Consider the following 15,879-nt stretch of genomic DNA (forward strand, 5'->3'; position numbering starts at 1 on the left):
GGCTTCCAACACTGGAGTTTGTAGGCTATTGGGTAGAGCTGGGTCTTGGTGCTGAGATGAGGAACTCTGTGAGACCTCACTCCAATGACTATTCCCTGGGGTCAGAGGTTCTCTGTTAGTCCAGTGGTTCAGACTCGGAGTTCCCACCGCAGGAGCTTCCCCCGACCCCAGGCTCACAAATCAGGATCCCGGAAGCCGTGTGTGGTGGCGAAAAAAAAAAAAGAGAGAAAAATAACAAAGTAGAAAATAAAATTAGATTAGGAGACTAACAGATATGTTAGAAAGAATGTAAAAATAAAAATATAGATGGATCAACAACCAGAAGGTACATCAGTACCACAAGAGTAAAAAAGAGGAGGAGGGAAAGGAAAAAAAAAGGTGGGGGAGGCCTTGGCTGTGGAGAGCAGGGCCTAAACAAGGGCGAAGTTTGGGTGGTGGGCCTGTCCAATGATCATGACCCACAGGGCTGGAAAAGGCCCTGGGGGTGTGGATTAGGCTCAAGGAACAGAAGGGGCCCAGTTGTGCCCCCCACCCCAGTCTCAGAGGGCAGGGAACCTCACCTGGGAGCCTAGCAGGCTTCCTGGGGTTGAGTGGGTGGGACAAACGCCCTCCTCTCCTCTCCTGCTCCTCTGGTCTGGGGTCTGGGAGGGCCCTTCCTGCCTGCCTCTCCTGATCTCCCTAGTCTCCCTCCTATGCCCCAGGACCAATGCAGCCGGTGCGGCACGGAGGACGGGAGAAGGGGGGGCCTTGGAGGGCAGGGGACCAGCCTGGGAGCTCAGCAGGCTCCCCTGCCCAAGAGGGCCAGACGATTGCCCTCTGCTCCTCATCCGCTCTTCCCAGAGAGTCCGTCCTACCTGCCTCTCCTGATCTCCCTGGCCTCAGAGGCGCTGATCTTGTCTGGCCTCCACTTCTCCCCCCTCGGTACCCCTCCATCCTACCGGTTTACCTTGGGGTTCCTCCCATCTCCTTGGGGGTCAGAATCCCCCACCAGTGGCCAGCAGGCGCCCTAGTTGTGGGGAGATGCTAACCCCGCATCTTCCCACACCGCCATCTTGACTCCTCCCTCACCTGACTTACTTTAAAATCTTATCAGATAGGTTTTTGAATGTCTCTGAAATTTATTATAATGAATATTTATAGAGATATGACGACTGTGTCTGTTATTGTGAGTTGTTATTTAAAAAACATTTCAAACATACTGTGGTAGGCAGAAAAATGGCCTTCCAAAAATGTCCATGTCCTAATCCCTGGAACCTGTGAATATGTTACCTCACGTGGCAAAAGGGACTTTGACTAAGTGATTAATGTTAAGGACCTTGAGATGGGGTGGGGGTTGGTCATCCTGGCTTATCCAGATGGGCCCAGTATAATCACAGAGGTCCTTAAAAGTAGAAGAGGGAGACAGATGAGAGGGTTAGAGAAAGAGATGTGATTAAGGAAGCAGGGGCAGAGAGATGCAGAGGAACTGGCTTTGAACTAGAGGAATGGGGCCACAAGCCAAGGAATGTGGGTAACTTTTAGAAGTTTGAAAAGTCAATGTCTTCTCCCTTAGAACCTCCTGAAAGAAATGCTGCCCTGCTGATTACCTTGATTTTAACCCATTAAGAGCCAACTGAGAGTTCAAACTTACAAAATTATAAAATAAATTTGTGTTGTTTTAAGCCACTAAGTTTCTTGTAATTTGTTACAGCAGCAACAGAAAGCTAATACATATACAAAAATAGAGAAAAGAGTATATGAAGAACCCCCATGTACCCATCATCCAGCTTAACAATTGTCAGTTTATGACAATTGTTCTTGCTTCATTTTTACCTCTCCAGCTCCCTCCCCCCTTCTTCCTCTCTCATTATTTTGATGCAGATTCCAGGAATATCTTTTCATTTGTAATGATTTTAGTATTTGCCTTTAAAACATAAGGAACTGTTAAAATAACAACAGCAATACAGTGCAGGTATCATTATCACACTTAAATTAACAATATTTAAGTGTTTCTTTTAATATTGAGAAATTTAGCAAGACAAAAAGCAGTTGACTGAGAATGGCATATTGTTTAAAACTTGTTTAAAACCTCATGTGATATGTTGCTTAAAATACGCTCTAATTGTAAGCATAATTTTCATTCTGTGATGTCTTTCAGCTTTTATCATGTAATAAGACTAGCTTAAAAAACAAACAATAAATATTATAATTTTTATTTTTAAATATTCCCCATTTAGGTATGAGAAACTAGTAGCTCACATTTTAAATTAGGAATCTATTATGTAAAAATATGGGAAATTAAGTTTAATATCAGCATAAAATACATATTTTGTTCTTTTAGGTTGCTGCAAATAAGAATACTTTTCTGCAGTCACAAAATGATCCCAGAATATGCAGTTTTAATCTGCCTACTGAAGAAAGTTCTAGAGGAATTAATCATGAGGATAATAACAGGGAAAAATATTGTTTGGAAGCATCTGCAAAGACAACAACATCAGACCCACATCATACAGGTAAGACTGTTCAGGTTTATACTTGACCAAGCTTATTACAGTATTATTTAAATTGATTATTTACAAGAATGAATATGTTATATTTGAAAATAGTTAATGTAATACCACTAGATCGCTGGCAATTCAGATTTTTTGTTGTCGTAATTTATCTTTAATGATGGATTAATAACCACATCATTCAAATTTTGCATTTTGTAATAGGCATATGTCTAAGGTTGTTCATTGTAAACTTATTGGCCAAATAATGGTCTTTACCTCAAGTACCAAAATAAATTGTGTTTAAAGATTTTTTTAAAAATTTACTTATTTTAACTTATTTATTTTTGGCTGCGTTGGGTCTTCATTGCTGCATGTGGGCTTTCTCTAGTTGCGGTGAGTGGGGGCTACTGTTCGTTGCGGTGCACGGGTGTCTCATTGCGGTGTCTTCTCTTGTTGCAGAGCACAGGCTTTAGGCGTGTGGGCTTCAGTAGTTGTGGCACGTGGGCTCAGTAGTTGTGGCTTGTGGGCTCTAGTGCGTGGGCTCAGTAGTTGTGGCGAATGGGCTTAATTGCTCCGTCGTGGCATGTGAGATCTTCCCGGACCAGGGCTTGAACCCATGTCCCCTGTATTGGCAGGTGGATTCTTAACCACTGAGCCACCAGGGAAGTCCTAAAGATTTGATTTTTTAAAAAGTTTTAAAATGCATTAACAGCACTAAAAGGAGAGGTGAACTTTAAATGAGTAAAACTGTTGATTCATTTTAGTCCATTGGAGTAACTTAAAATCAGTTAGATTTGAATTATGAAAGTATGTAATTGCAGGAAAACCAAGCATTTAACAAGTTGAATTGAGTTAAAATAATGACTGTGGTTCTTTTTGCATCTGTAAGAGATTAATATTTTTCAGGTAATTAAAAAAATTATCTAGGATGTTCATGGATGTTTATTTGGCCTGTGAAAGGCACCATTAAGACTACATTTTTCTAAATAACATTTTATTTTTTGGTTGAATAAGAAGTGTCCGGGAGAGAGCCTCATTTGCTGGTCTATAGAATATAACTACTATTTTAAGATACCAGTGCAAATCAACAGGAGTGCCTTTAGCGCTTAACTCTTTTGAAGGAAGTTTTTGAGCTTTGTGATAATTAATAAATTTTACATATAAATGGGTTCATTTCTTGTTGGGCAGAAGGGACTTCTGATTTTTCCCAACTGGCCAGGATCCTTAGTACCATTTACGTGCTCTCAAATTTGTAAGAAGTGTCAGGATGAAGTTGAGAAGGACTTTTGGTGGTATCAATTTAGGGAGATCCCTAGAGACAGCTCTGGGTATGGCAGTTTAACTTCTGCCCTGTTTCACTGATTTGCTCTCTCTTTATTACTTTCCTACTTACCTCCCTCCTTTTCTCTTTTCTTCCTTCCATCTTTGTTAGGTGAATATCCTATTTTCCCAGTCTTTTTTCTCTACTGTCAAGCCTGTGATGGATAATGATCCGTCTATGCCTGTTTCTTTTCTATCTTGGTAGCTAATCTCTTCACCAGAGAATGATATTTAGACTCTAGAATATAATACATTTCATGTTACTGATTTGGGGCTTTTTTTGCATTCTACTATAGTTTCTCATTCCGTTCCCTGTTAAATATGAGAAGGGAGTTAAGAGTTAAAATAAATTGAAGAGGGAGTTAATTTACTCAACCTTTAATCCCTTAATCCCTTCTCTTTTTTAGTACATTCACTGGACTGGGGGGACCTGTGCCAACCTCCTGATACCCTCCTGCCTCTCATTCAGAGAGAGAGGTTAACTGGGGAAAAGAGCATTGTGAGAAACATCTTGCTTTCTGTGGTGATTGCTGGAGAGGAATGTTGTATATAGAAAAGTATGGAGATGAAAGACATGTATAGTATATATTCACCTTTTGACATTCTTTTAATTCCAGGTCTAATCCACCTTGAAGTCAAGTCCAAGCCTGCATGTCCCAGTTAAAATGTGTCCTCATTTCCTGTTACTTTTTTATTTTGAAAAATTTCTTACATATAGAGAGGTTGAAAGAATAATCCAGTTATCATCATAAATTCAATAGTTGTTAACATTCTGCCTCATTTGTCCATCCCCACCCAGCCCTGCCCCGTATATGCAATTTTTTTTTTTCTGGACCATTTGAAAATAAGTTGCAGATATCATGCCACTTCACCTCTAAATACTTCAGCATGTATATCTTAAAACAAATGTTTTCTCCTATATAACCACATTATTACACCAAACAAGATTAACAGTAATTCATAATATTTAATATCTAGTTCGTTAGGAAAACCATTTTTACTTAAGCTAGTTTAAGTTTTGTTTCTTAACAACCAAAAGAGCCCTAATAAGTACATTTTCACTCTATTGAACTTTACTGTGCACTTCAAGTCTCATCAAGTCTGTTGAGGTCATACTGGATTAGGGTGGACCCTAAATCTGTTGCAGGAAGGGGGACCGCTTCCAAGGGCCTGAGAGTGGGCTCTTGTCTAACACTTGGAAATGAAATGTCCGAGGAGACACACGTGCTGACAGAGCAAGAGACTTTAGTGGGAAGGGGCGCCCGCGTGGAGAGCAGGAGGGAAAGGTAACCCAGGAGGACTGCTGTGCCACGTGGCTCACAGTCCCGGGTTTTATGGTGATGGGATTAGTTTCTGGGTTAGTCTCTGGCCAATCATTCTGACTCAGGGTCCTTCCTGGTGGTGCACGCATGGCTCAGCCAAGAAGGAGTCCAGCGAGGAGGATTCTGGGAGGTTGGTAGGACATACGGGCTGGCGTCTCCTTTTGACTTTTCCCAAATTCTTCCGGTTGGTGGTGGCTTGTTAGTTCCATGTTCCTTACCAGGACCTCTTGTTGTAAAACAGCTCATGCAGATGGTTACTGTGGTGCCTGGCCAGGGTGGGCAGTTTTGGTCAGTGGTTCCCCTAACAAATCCAGTGGCTGGTTATGAGGAGAGAGACATAGAAATACAGAGGGAAAAAGGCCTTGTGACAGTGGAGACAGAGATCAGAGTAATCCAGCTGCAAGCCTAGGAGCACCAAGGATTGCTGGCAACCACCAGAAGCTAGAAAGAGGCACGGTAGGATTCTCCCACAGATCCTACAGAGAGAGCATGGCCCTGCTGACATCTTGATTTTGAACTTCTGGTCTCCAGGTTGTGAGACAATAAATTCTGTTGTTTTAAGTGTTTGTGGTACTTTGTTATAGCAGTCCTTGGAAATTAATAAAGGGAGCCCTAGACCTTCTGACACTCACAGCTATACTTACATTCTTTAGAAAAACAAAGAAATTTTTTCATTCTTTCTGATTCCTTTTCATTGTGATGAAGTGTAAGATGAGACCATTAATTCTCCCTCAGGCTGTTCAGCTATACTCTTTATATTTTATCTATTTACCTGAGTCTCCACTAAACTGTGGCATACAAAGGCAGGGACTTCTCTTGTTTGGGTTTTAAGTCAAACAGTATGAATTCAAAAACATTTTATGACTGATTGAAGGGATCTTGAAAAACGTGTAGTTGAGTCCCTTGGCTAAGCCCTTTGGCTCTGAAGTACTTCAGATAAGTCAAGAAGTCAAGAAGAAGCTGCTGGAACATTATAGTTTGCAAGTATTGGTAATACTTAAAAGAGAATAGTTTCAGAAAGTGCTTGGAACAAAAGCCATATTGTAATGGATATGTGATGATTGGAGACAGGCAAATGGAGGCAGTGAATGTAAATAAATAATGTATGTAAATCAATAAAGAAATTTGGTTTTGAAGGGAAGAGTAGTATCTTGAGGGATAGCTGGGAACCACAGAGGTTTTTTGGTTGTTGTGTTTAAAGGTAGTATGTTGTGGGTTGAGAGGAAAGAGATATTGAAGAGGGGAAGATTAAAGGTATAAAAAGGGAGTGATAGGGCTTCCCTGGTGGCGCAGTGGTTGGGAGTCCGCCTACTGATGCAGGGGACACGGGTTCGTGCCCCGGTCCGGGAGGATCCCACATGCCGCGGAGCGGCTGGGCCCGTGAGCTATGGCCGCTGAGCTTGTGCGTCCGGAGCCTGTGCTCCGCAGCGGGAGGAGCCACAACAGTGAGAGGCCCGCGTACCGCCAAAAAAAAAAAAAAAAAAAGGAGTGATAAAATCTCTGTTGGAGAGATAAGTGTTTTTCTAATGATTTTTAGGTCCCTGGAGATGTTTGGACATATTTTCAGGGGTTTATAAATTCTCAGAGAAGCATAGAATTCTGTTTTCTTTTAATTATTATGAATAAAAGTATACAAGCATATGTTGGATCTTTCGGATGGCCACCATATAATTGAGTTTTTTTTTTTTTTAAGTGCTACTTGACTTTAAAAAAATTTATTTATTTTTGGCTGTGTTGGGTCTTCCTTGCTGCGCACGGGCTTTCTTTAGTTGCGGTAACCGGGGGCTACTCCTTGTTGTGGTGTGCACTCTTCTCATTGTGGTTTCTCTTGTTGCGGAGCACGGGCTCTAGGCGTGCGGGCTTCAGTAGTTGTGGTGCATGGGCTCAGTAGTTGTGGTGCGCGGGCTCGAGAGTGCAGGCTCAGTAGTTGTGGCACGAGGGCTTAGCTGCTCTGCGGTACATGGGATCTTCGTGGACCAGGGCTTGAACCCATGTCCCCTGCATTGGCAGGTGGATTCTTAACCACTGCGCCACCAGGGAAGCCCTATAATTGAGTATTATTACAAGATTTCATGTCTACAAATGAGAACAGAGGTAGACAGAATGGGGTATACTCCTACCAAATGAAGGTTTCGTATATTCAGATTAAGGATAGTCAAAGAATTGAGCCCTCATATTCCGTATTGGAGAAGAAGCTTGTTGGACACAAAAGGACTTGTATGTGCCTAATCTTTTGGTACCATACTTATATTGTGATTAGCAGTTTAATTTCAGTAAAATAACACTGTCATTAAATTAATGTGATTTTTGAATTTTATTGGTTTATAATTAATTTATAAATGTTTGATTTATCTTTGAAATCCTTTTTCAGTACATTTAGAACTCCTGCATTCTTATTTTTTTTCTTTTTCTTTCTTTTTTTTTTGGCCCCGCCACATGGCTTGCGGGATCTCATAGTTCCATGACGAGGGATTGAACCCAGGCCATGGCAGTGAAAGCCCGAAATCCTAACCACTAGGCCACCAGGGAACTCCCCTACCTCATTCTTTTTAAAAACTACATAATATTCCATTGTGTGGATTTGCCAAATGTACTTAACCAGTGCCATATTAATGGATATTTAGGTTGCTTGGTATCTTTTCTTATTACAAACAAAGCTACAATGAATAGCTGTATATTATAATCATATGTGAGAATGTATTCATAGGATACCTTTGAGTATCAAAGGTCTCAAGGTATGTGCATTTACCTAAGTGTCCATTGACAGATGAATGGGTAAAGAAGATGTGGCACATATATACAATGGAATATTACTCAGCCATAAAAAGAAACGAAATTGAGTTATTTGTAGTGAGGTGGATGGACCTAGAGTCTGTCATACAGAGTGAAGTAAGTCAGAAAGAGAAAAACAAATAGCGTATGCTAACACGTATATATGGAATCTAAAAAAAAAATGGTTCTGATGAACCTAGGGGCAGGACAGGAATAAAGACACAGACGTAGAGAATGGACTTGAGGACATGGGGAGAGGAAAGTGTAAGCTGGGATGAAGTGAGAGAGTAGCATTGACATAGATACACTACCAAATGTAAACTGGGTAGCTAGTGGGAAGCAACTGCATAGCGCAGGGAGATCAGCTCGGTGCTTTGTGACCACCTAGAGGGGTGGGGTAGGGAGGGTGGGAGGGAGATGCAACAGGGAGGGGCTATGGGCATATATGTATACATATAGCGAATTCACTTTGTTATACAGCAGAAACACAACATTGTAAAGCAATTATACTCCAATAAAGATGTTAAAAAAAATAAAATAAAAACAAAGTGTAGAGAAGTGGTGATTTAAGCAAGATAAAATAGGCGAACAGGATAAGCAAAATGCAAAGAAAGGAAACAATTTTTAAAATATCAGTTAATATGCTTTTGGTTCAAGTATTGTTAAAAATACTGGATTATAAAATTGAATTTTATTAGCATGTATATCTGGAAATTCCAGGCTTTAGGATTGACTGATGTAGCAGTTTAAAGGATGTCATTATTATCCCAATTTCTGTCTATTTCTTCTGTCATCCACAAGATTGGCTTCATTCTCAGACTGGTTCCCCTCATGTTAAATGATAGATACCAGCAACCATTGGGACCACATACTTTCTTTTTCTCATCAATCTGATGATATGTAGATGGTCCCTACTCATAACTGTTAAAAAAGGTTTCTTAACTTTGTGCTGATATTGAGTTACTTTCCTGTGTCCAGAGGGATTCCTAACTTTAGACCTGTTGTACCTCAGTGAAGAAGAAGCCTAAGTGGCTTCTGAGAATCATCAGATACACACTCTCCATCCCTTCCTTGGACGTGGGAGCTATCTCACCAAAATTTCCTTGCTGCTACATGCGGGGGGAACACCCATGTTAACTATACTGAAAAATGATTAAGTGAAAAATGTTAAGTTAAAGATGAGTAGCTTTAGCAACATTTTTAGTAGACAAAATTTAACAAAAGGCTAGTTTCCTTTAGCTTACAATGTTTTTACCCCAAAGATAAGACTTGGTCAAACTGAGTTCCTTAATAGGTGGCTGGGAGCTATTTAAAGAAAATGTATGTAAATTTAGATTGTATAGAGTAGGTCTGTGATTCACATAGCATGGCTGGATTAAGTTTTCATAATTTGACTCTGTGAGATAATAGAAAATGTCTGTATTGGTCTCTACCCCCAGTTCCTGGCACAGAGGTCCTAAAACCCTTGTAATTTCCTCAGTGTTAAGAGCTTTAGGAGCATCTTTTTTTCTTCTAATATTTGGTCTTTGACTTTAGTTCCTGACACAGAGTTCCTAAATCCCTTGGAATTTCCTGGGTGATAGAAATGTCTTTTGTTCTAATGAGGTGACTCTGGGTGGGCTCCTGGTTGAGGGCTGGTCACCAGAAAGACTAAGCGGTGATTAGAAGCTTGGAATTTTCAGCCCCATTCCCATTCTCCAGAGAGGGGAGATGAGCTGGAAATGGAGTTGATGGTTGATCATGCCAATGTGATGAAACCTCCATAAAAATCCCAAAAGTACGGGGTTTGGAGACCTTTCGTGTTGGTGAACATATGGAGGTTCTGAGAGAGTGGTGGTGCCTAGAGAGGGCATAGCCACTCCGAGCCTTTTACCTGTGCCTTGCCTATGCATCTCTTCCATCTGCATGTTCAGCTTTTATTATATACTTCTATTTTTTATTTTTGAATTTTATTTTATTTATTTTTTTATACAGCAGGTTCTTATTATCTTATACATATTAGTGTATATATGTCAATCCCAATTTCCCCATTTTATCATATACTTTTATAATTAACTCATAAAAGTAAGTAAACTGTTTTCCTGAGTTTTGTGAGCTGCTCTAGCAAATTAATTGAGCCTGAGGAGGGGGTACTAGGAACCTCTGATTTATAGCCGATTGGTCAGAAGCACAGCTGACAACCTGGCCTTGTGATTGGCATCTGAAGTGGGGTGGGAGCAGTCTTGTGGGACTGAGCCCTTAACCTGTGGGATGTGATGCTATCTCCAGATAGATAGTGTCAGAATTGAGTTGAATTGTAGAACACCCAGCTGGTGTCGGAGTGGTATGAAAGTAAAGGAGAAACATAGCAGGAGCGCTGAGTTTTTCCTTAGACTTCTTTCAGTTCTGTAAGGGTTTTCAAGATCCCTGTTAACCTAGGTTTTGATTGTCTTTTTTTTTGGCTGCACTGCATGGCCTGCAGAATCTTAATTCCCTGACCAGGGATTGAACCCAGGCCCGTGGCAGTGAAAGTGCTGAGTTCTAATCACTGGATCGCCAGGGATTCCCGGTTTTGATTGTCTTGAGTGCTTAACATTACAGGGTATCATCACCAAAGCACAGTGCTGAAGTATGAGATATAAATGCTATAACTGAGAATGATTCTTAGGGTTTGGATTCACCCTGGCTTTTAACCCTGTTTTTATGTGTCAGATTTTTAAAGTGTCATCTTCCTCACATATTGCAGTGTGATACATGCCTTCTCAGATTCTCTTGCCACCATGTGCTTCCTAGACTGACTGCTTCACTGTACCGCACTGTGCTGCCTCACTTGAGCCACCACCACACGGTGGCCGCCACCCCACCGGGCCGATGAACCACACTCTGAGACGGTCTGGTGGATGACACACCACACCACAGGGCTTGGGGGTAGCACCCTATGCCCCTGTGGAGGCTGAATGACACAGGCTGAAAGTGCGGTAGCGTTTATTCCTAGTGGGATGAGCTTGGCCACTGGGAAACGGGAGACAGGAGGGAACCTGCCTGATAAATTCCACTTTTTCCTGCACGGACTACTCTGAGGAATGGTTTCTTTTTGTAGTCTATCAGGAGATGTTCCAAAGAGAGTACCAAGTTGGATGCATTTGCCAAGCGACCTACTCTGTGTTTTCATAGCTTGTTGTAAAGACGTCGCCAGCACTTTTAAAAATAGTATTTATTTATTTACTTATATTTTGGCCTCGTGGCCTTCCTGACCAGAGATCGAACCCGTGCCCCCTGCAGTGGAAGCAGGGAGTCTTAACCACTGGACTGCCAGAGAAGTCCCCCAGCCACCATTTTACATAGTTCCTTGCTTCAGTTTATTTTTTTTCACTCTTGATGCCCTGTACATGCAACGCCCAAGTAAAGCCTCAGCATTCTAGTCATTGCTTCAGGCCCTGTTTGCCAGAGAACCTGGGCTAAGACAAAGATTAATAAGGCATAATATCCTTACCTTGGTGTTGTTTTTTTAATCTCCTAAAATATAGAAATAATCTCAGTAGTCATGGTGAGCTTTTTGCCTAACAAGTAGTTCATAGAAAAAAAAATCACTCCTACCCACAGTTATTCCTTATTTATCTAATTATCTAAATTCTATTTTAGAAATTTAGCTTTGTTGAAACTTCTCACATTTTTAATAGCTAAAGAGTTAAAATATATTAGCTGCTATTATTTTATTTTTAAGGATACTTTTTTGAACATATTAGAATTTTCAAACATTAAGAAAAGTTGATCATTTTACATTGACTACGCATATACCAACCACCTAGATTCCAGTATTAAAATTTTACTGTATTTGCTTTATTGCATATCTATTCACCACTCATCCATCAGTCTATCTTACTTTTATTTTTTATTTATTTATTTATTTTAAAATATTTACTTATTATTTATTTTGGCTGCGCTGGGTCTTAGTTGCGGCATGCGGGATCTTTAGTTTGTGGCATGCGGACTTCTTAGTTGCAGCATGCACGTGGGATCTAGTTCCCCGACCAGGGATCGAACCCGGGCCCCTTGCATTGGGAGCATGGAGTCTTACCCACTGGACCACAGGGAAGTCTCTATCTTACTTTTAAAAAATGAATTTTAAAGTTGCAGACATCAGTACATTTTCCTCAAAATACTTCATGCATTCATTAAGATTAATGTACCTAAATATGTTTCTCCCCATAAAATTATCTAAAATACTACAGGTAAAGCTAGGCTCTTATATATTTTACCTGTAGAAATTGGTATTATTGATGTGAGTGGTGTGTTTCAAATAAATGATACCATACAGTATACATATATCTACCTACAACTTGATTTTTTCATTCACTAGTGTCAAAGATAAACAAAGCCAGACATTAGTTAAAGCAGTGGAAACAGATTTTATTCAATAACTCCTGACAGTGGGGTAAAGACCTGAGCTCCATTCTGATTTGTGCAGCTTTTGAAGGGAGGATGAGGGAGTCAGAGAGGGAGCTCAGGTAGAGTCAGGGAAGTGAAAAATTACAAAAGGTAGGTTTGTGTAAATGAGATTAGGGCAGCTCTGTCTGCTAGCTAGCAGTTATCAAAGCTAGGATTCTCCTTCTCACTAAGACTGGGAGGCCTTGGTTCTGTTCTTCCTGATAATTACATTGCAAAGGAATGACTTTCAGGTCCTTGAGAAAGACACTCCTGAGTTGTGGGAGATTTAGTAAATGAACTACCAAAGGGAGGTCAGGGGCCTAGGGTCAGGTGTTAGCTAGAACAAACAATAAATTCTTTTGATAGCTCTGAGCTTTTCCAGAATGGAACTCACAAGGAGGCTAGGTTGGGGCCTTTAGGCTGCTAGAGGCCATCCTAGGGTTGGTCAAGTGTCTTAGTGCAGGGGTTTGGATGGAGTTGTTCCGTGCTGAGAGTACTTTGCAGTTCTCACTAGTATGCTTTGGAGACTTTTGTTTTCATTTTAGAACATATAGATGTACCTGTTCTTTTAAATGCTGCAGGGTATACCATGGTATGAATATAATATGATTTATTTAGGATTTTTATTAAAAACAATCCTGCAGTGAACATCCTTGTGCATGTGGTCTTATGAACTTATGCAAATATTTCTCAGTTGTCAGATCATAATGTGTTTACATTATATTTTAATATGGTTTGCTAATTGCCTTCTGAAATGGCTCTGCCATCATTACTGTATGAGAGAATTTATTTCCCCAAATTCCTTAACACATGCTATTAAACTTTTTAACTTTTGCCAGTTGAATGGGTAAAAACAACTATGGTCTTTTACTTTCCATCTCCCTGATTACTTGTTGAGCTCTTTATATATTGGACGTTTATATTTTATTCTTTAAATTCTGTTTGTATTCTATATTTGTTTTTCTGTTGCATTGTTTTTCTTAGTTTGTAAGAATTATTTATAATTTAATTTTGATTATCTAAGTAATATGAATATATTTTTATAAATTTCATAATAATACAGTTAAAGGTTCTTAACTGTTCCTGTCAATCTTAGTCTCCTTCCAGTAATAGCTGCTGTCATTAGTTTGGTGCCTATCCTTCTATACCAAAGCTGTCCAATAGAAATATAATATAAATCATATATAAATATTAAAAATTTTTCTAGTAACCATGTTAAAAAGTAAAAAGAAGCAGGTGAAATTAATTTTACTTATACATTTTAATTAACTCATGTATATCATCTCAACATGTAATTAAAAGTTATTAATATTATTCATATTAAGTCTTTGAAAGCTGGTGTATATTTTACATTTACAGCATATCTCAATTTGGATGCTGTATTTTTGTTTTGAATTCTTGATTAGTATTTAGATTTCATAATATTTATGAAATAAATAAGTTCTAAACATACATAAAAGTTGTCCATTAGCTGAATTGAGTTTTAAAAAATTTCTGTTTATATTTGTATCTACATCAACAAAACTAGTTCATCTTTTTTAGAAGAATTGATAATGACTTGGAAACAAAAGCATGTCAGTTTCAAAAAATATGTCTGAGTTAAGCAAATTTACTAATTCTTGTGTCAACTCAGTATTATTAACATTGAATTCAAATGAGCAATGTATAAATTTAAAAGCAGCTCTAAATTTATCAGTATTAACAAAGGGGTTTTCAAATTTTTCTTGGAGTTTTTTCATGCCATTTACATAAAACTTAATTATAATTAAAATTTTCTGTCGATTCATGTTAGAGGGATATATACAGTTAGTTACTGAGTTGTGTTTTTATGGAAATTTTTACGTTAAACATATATTCTTTTACCTATCTAACCAGGTCACAAATATGCTTTTCTTTTCCTTGGATTTTCAAATTTAGCTCACTCATATACAGTGTGATATTGATGAGAAAACGTAAATCACATTGCCATTTTTTTGTCTTTGATTATTGAATGTTTAGCAAGTATTCTTTTTGTTTTAAAAAAAATCTTGAGTTGGAGTTAACAGTACAATAATTATAAACAATAATAATTATACATTTTATAGACAGTACAATAATTTATAAAACTCTCCATGACTCAACCATGAGCACTGGAAAAGAACCAAAAAAATCATTAAATAGTGTTCTATTTTTTTCTGTTTTAACCAGTTCCATAAACTGGTATTTGCATATGTATTCCAAATGGTTTTAACAACTATATTCTTGACATTTTTCATAGAGTCTGCTCTAGAAAGTTGAGCACAATATTTTCATAATGTGTGTGGAACAGAGTAATAAATGAAATATTAATTTCTTGTTTTAAAATTTCAATAAATCCAGATTTTTAAACTTAACCTAACAGAGCATCATCTATTGTAGTAGAACTATTATTTTTCCATGTCTAGCCGAAATTCTTTGACAGATATAGATTAAAAAATATCTGTAGGGGCTTCCCTGGTGGCGCAGTGGTTGAGAGTCTACCTGCCGATTCAGGGGACACGGGTTCGTGCCCTGGTCCGGGAGGATCCCACATGCCGCGGAGCGGCTGGGCCCGTGAGCCATGGCCACTGAGCCTGTGCGTCCGGAGCCTGTGCTCCGCAACGGGAGAGGCCACAACAGTGAGAGGCCCGTATACCGCAAAAAAAAAAAAAAAAAAATCTGTGTTATGAGTTCATATATCTGTTTGGTCATGAATTGATAACATTTCTTTGTAAATTTTGAAGTCCTTTGAGATAAAATGTGACCCATGTGTTAATAGGGCAGTATCTCTTTTATTGTATAACTTTTATTGTATAACTTACTGTATAACTCATTTAAATCTAAAGAGAAGTACTTGCAATTTTAAAAATATTGAATCAATTGATGTTTGATATGTTAGGTCTTGTATTCTACAGGCAATTATTGGTTGCTTAATTGAAGATCTTTAGTTTTTAAAATATCGTTTAAAATCTTTTCCCCATAATTTTCTGACAAAATTTCCATAACTGAAATAGTATATATGTATTTTTACCATCTCTTTACTAAAAATGGTTTTCTTTTTTTGTGTGTGCAAGAAACCAAACCATTTTATAGCTGGCCAAAGTTACAAGGTCAGACCTTGTTACATATTATTTAAAAATACTCCTGGATATTTAATTCTGATTTGAGGTGTCTAAACTTCATCAGTTCTTGTTTGTTGAGAGGAAACTGCTTGTCAGATTTACTATGTGTCTGTTGACAATGTCTTTTAGTGTTGTCTAGTTTATTTTCTTTAACATTTAAAAATGCATTAAACAGCTTATTCCTGTTGTTCTGCTTTAGCAAATTGCATTTGGTATTCAATACAAAATATGTAATAATGCTTTAGTTCGGTCTCTCATTTTTTTCTGTATTATTCCAGTAAGAGTACTAGCTTCTGCATCTGCACTTGATTCTGCATCAGTAGTATACTTTTTTTTTTTTAACATCTTTATTGGAGTATAACTGTTTTACAATAGTGTGTTAGTTTCTCCTTTACAACAAAGTGAATCAGTTATACATATACATATGTTCCCATATCTCCTCCCTCTTGCGCCCCCCTCCCTCCCACC

General features: G+C 38.7%; 1 protein-coding gene across 1 annotated transcript in view; it reads left to right on the forward strand.

Moving 5' to 3' along the window:
* RAD54B (RAD54 homolog B) overlaps positions 1-15,879 on the forward strand; it is a 119,578-nt gene that overhangs the window by 24,275 nt on the left and 79,424 nt on the right. Inside the window, exon 3 of the mRNA XM_007117628.3 lies at positions 2,321-2,492. Coding sequence (XP_007117690.1) covers positions 2,321-2,492 — 172 coding nt within the window. The remainder of the gene's footprint in view (positions 1-2,320; positions 2,493-15,879) is intronic.

This window comes from Physeter macrocephalus, chromosome 15 (assembly GCF_002837175.3).
Source record: "Physeter macrocephalus isolate SW-GA chromosome 15, ASM283717v5, whole genome shotgun sequence".
Lineage (NCBI taxonomy): Eukaryota > Metazoa > Chordata > Mammalia > Artiodactyla > Physeteridae > Physeter > Physeter macrocephalus.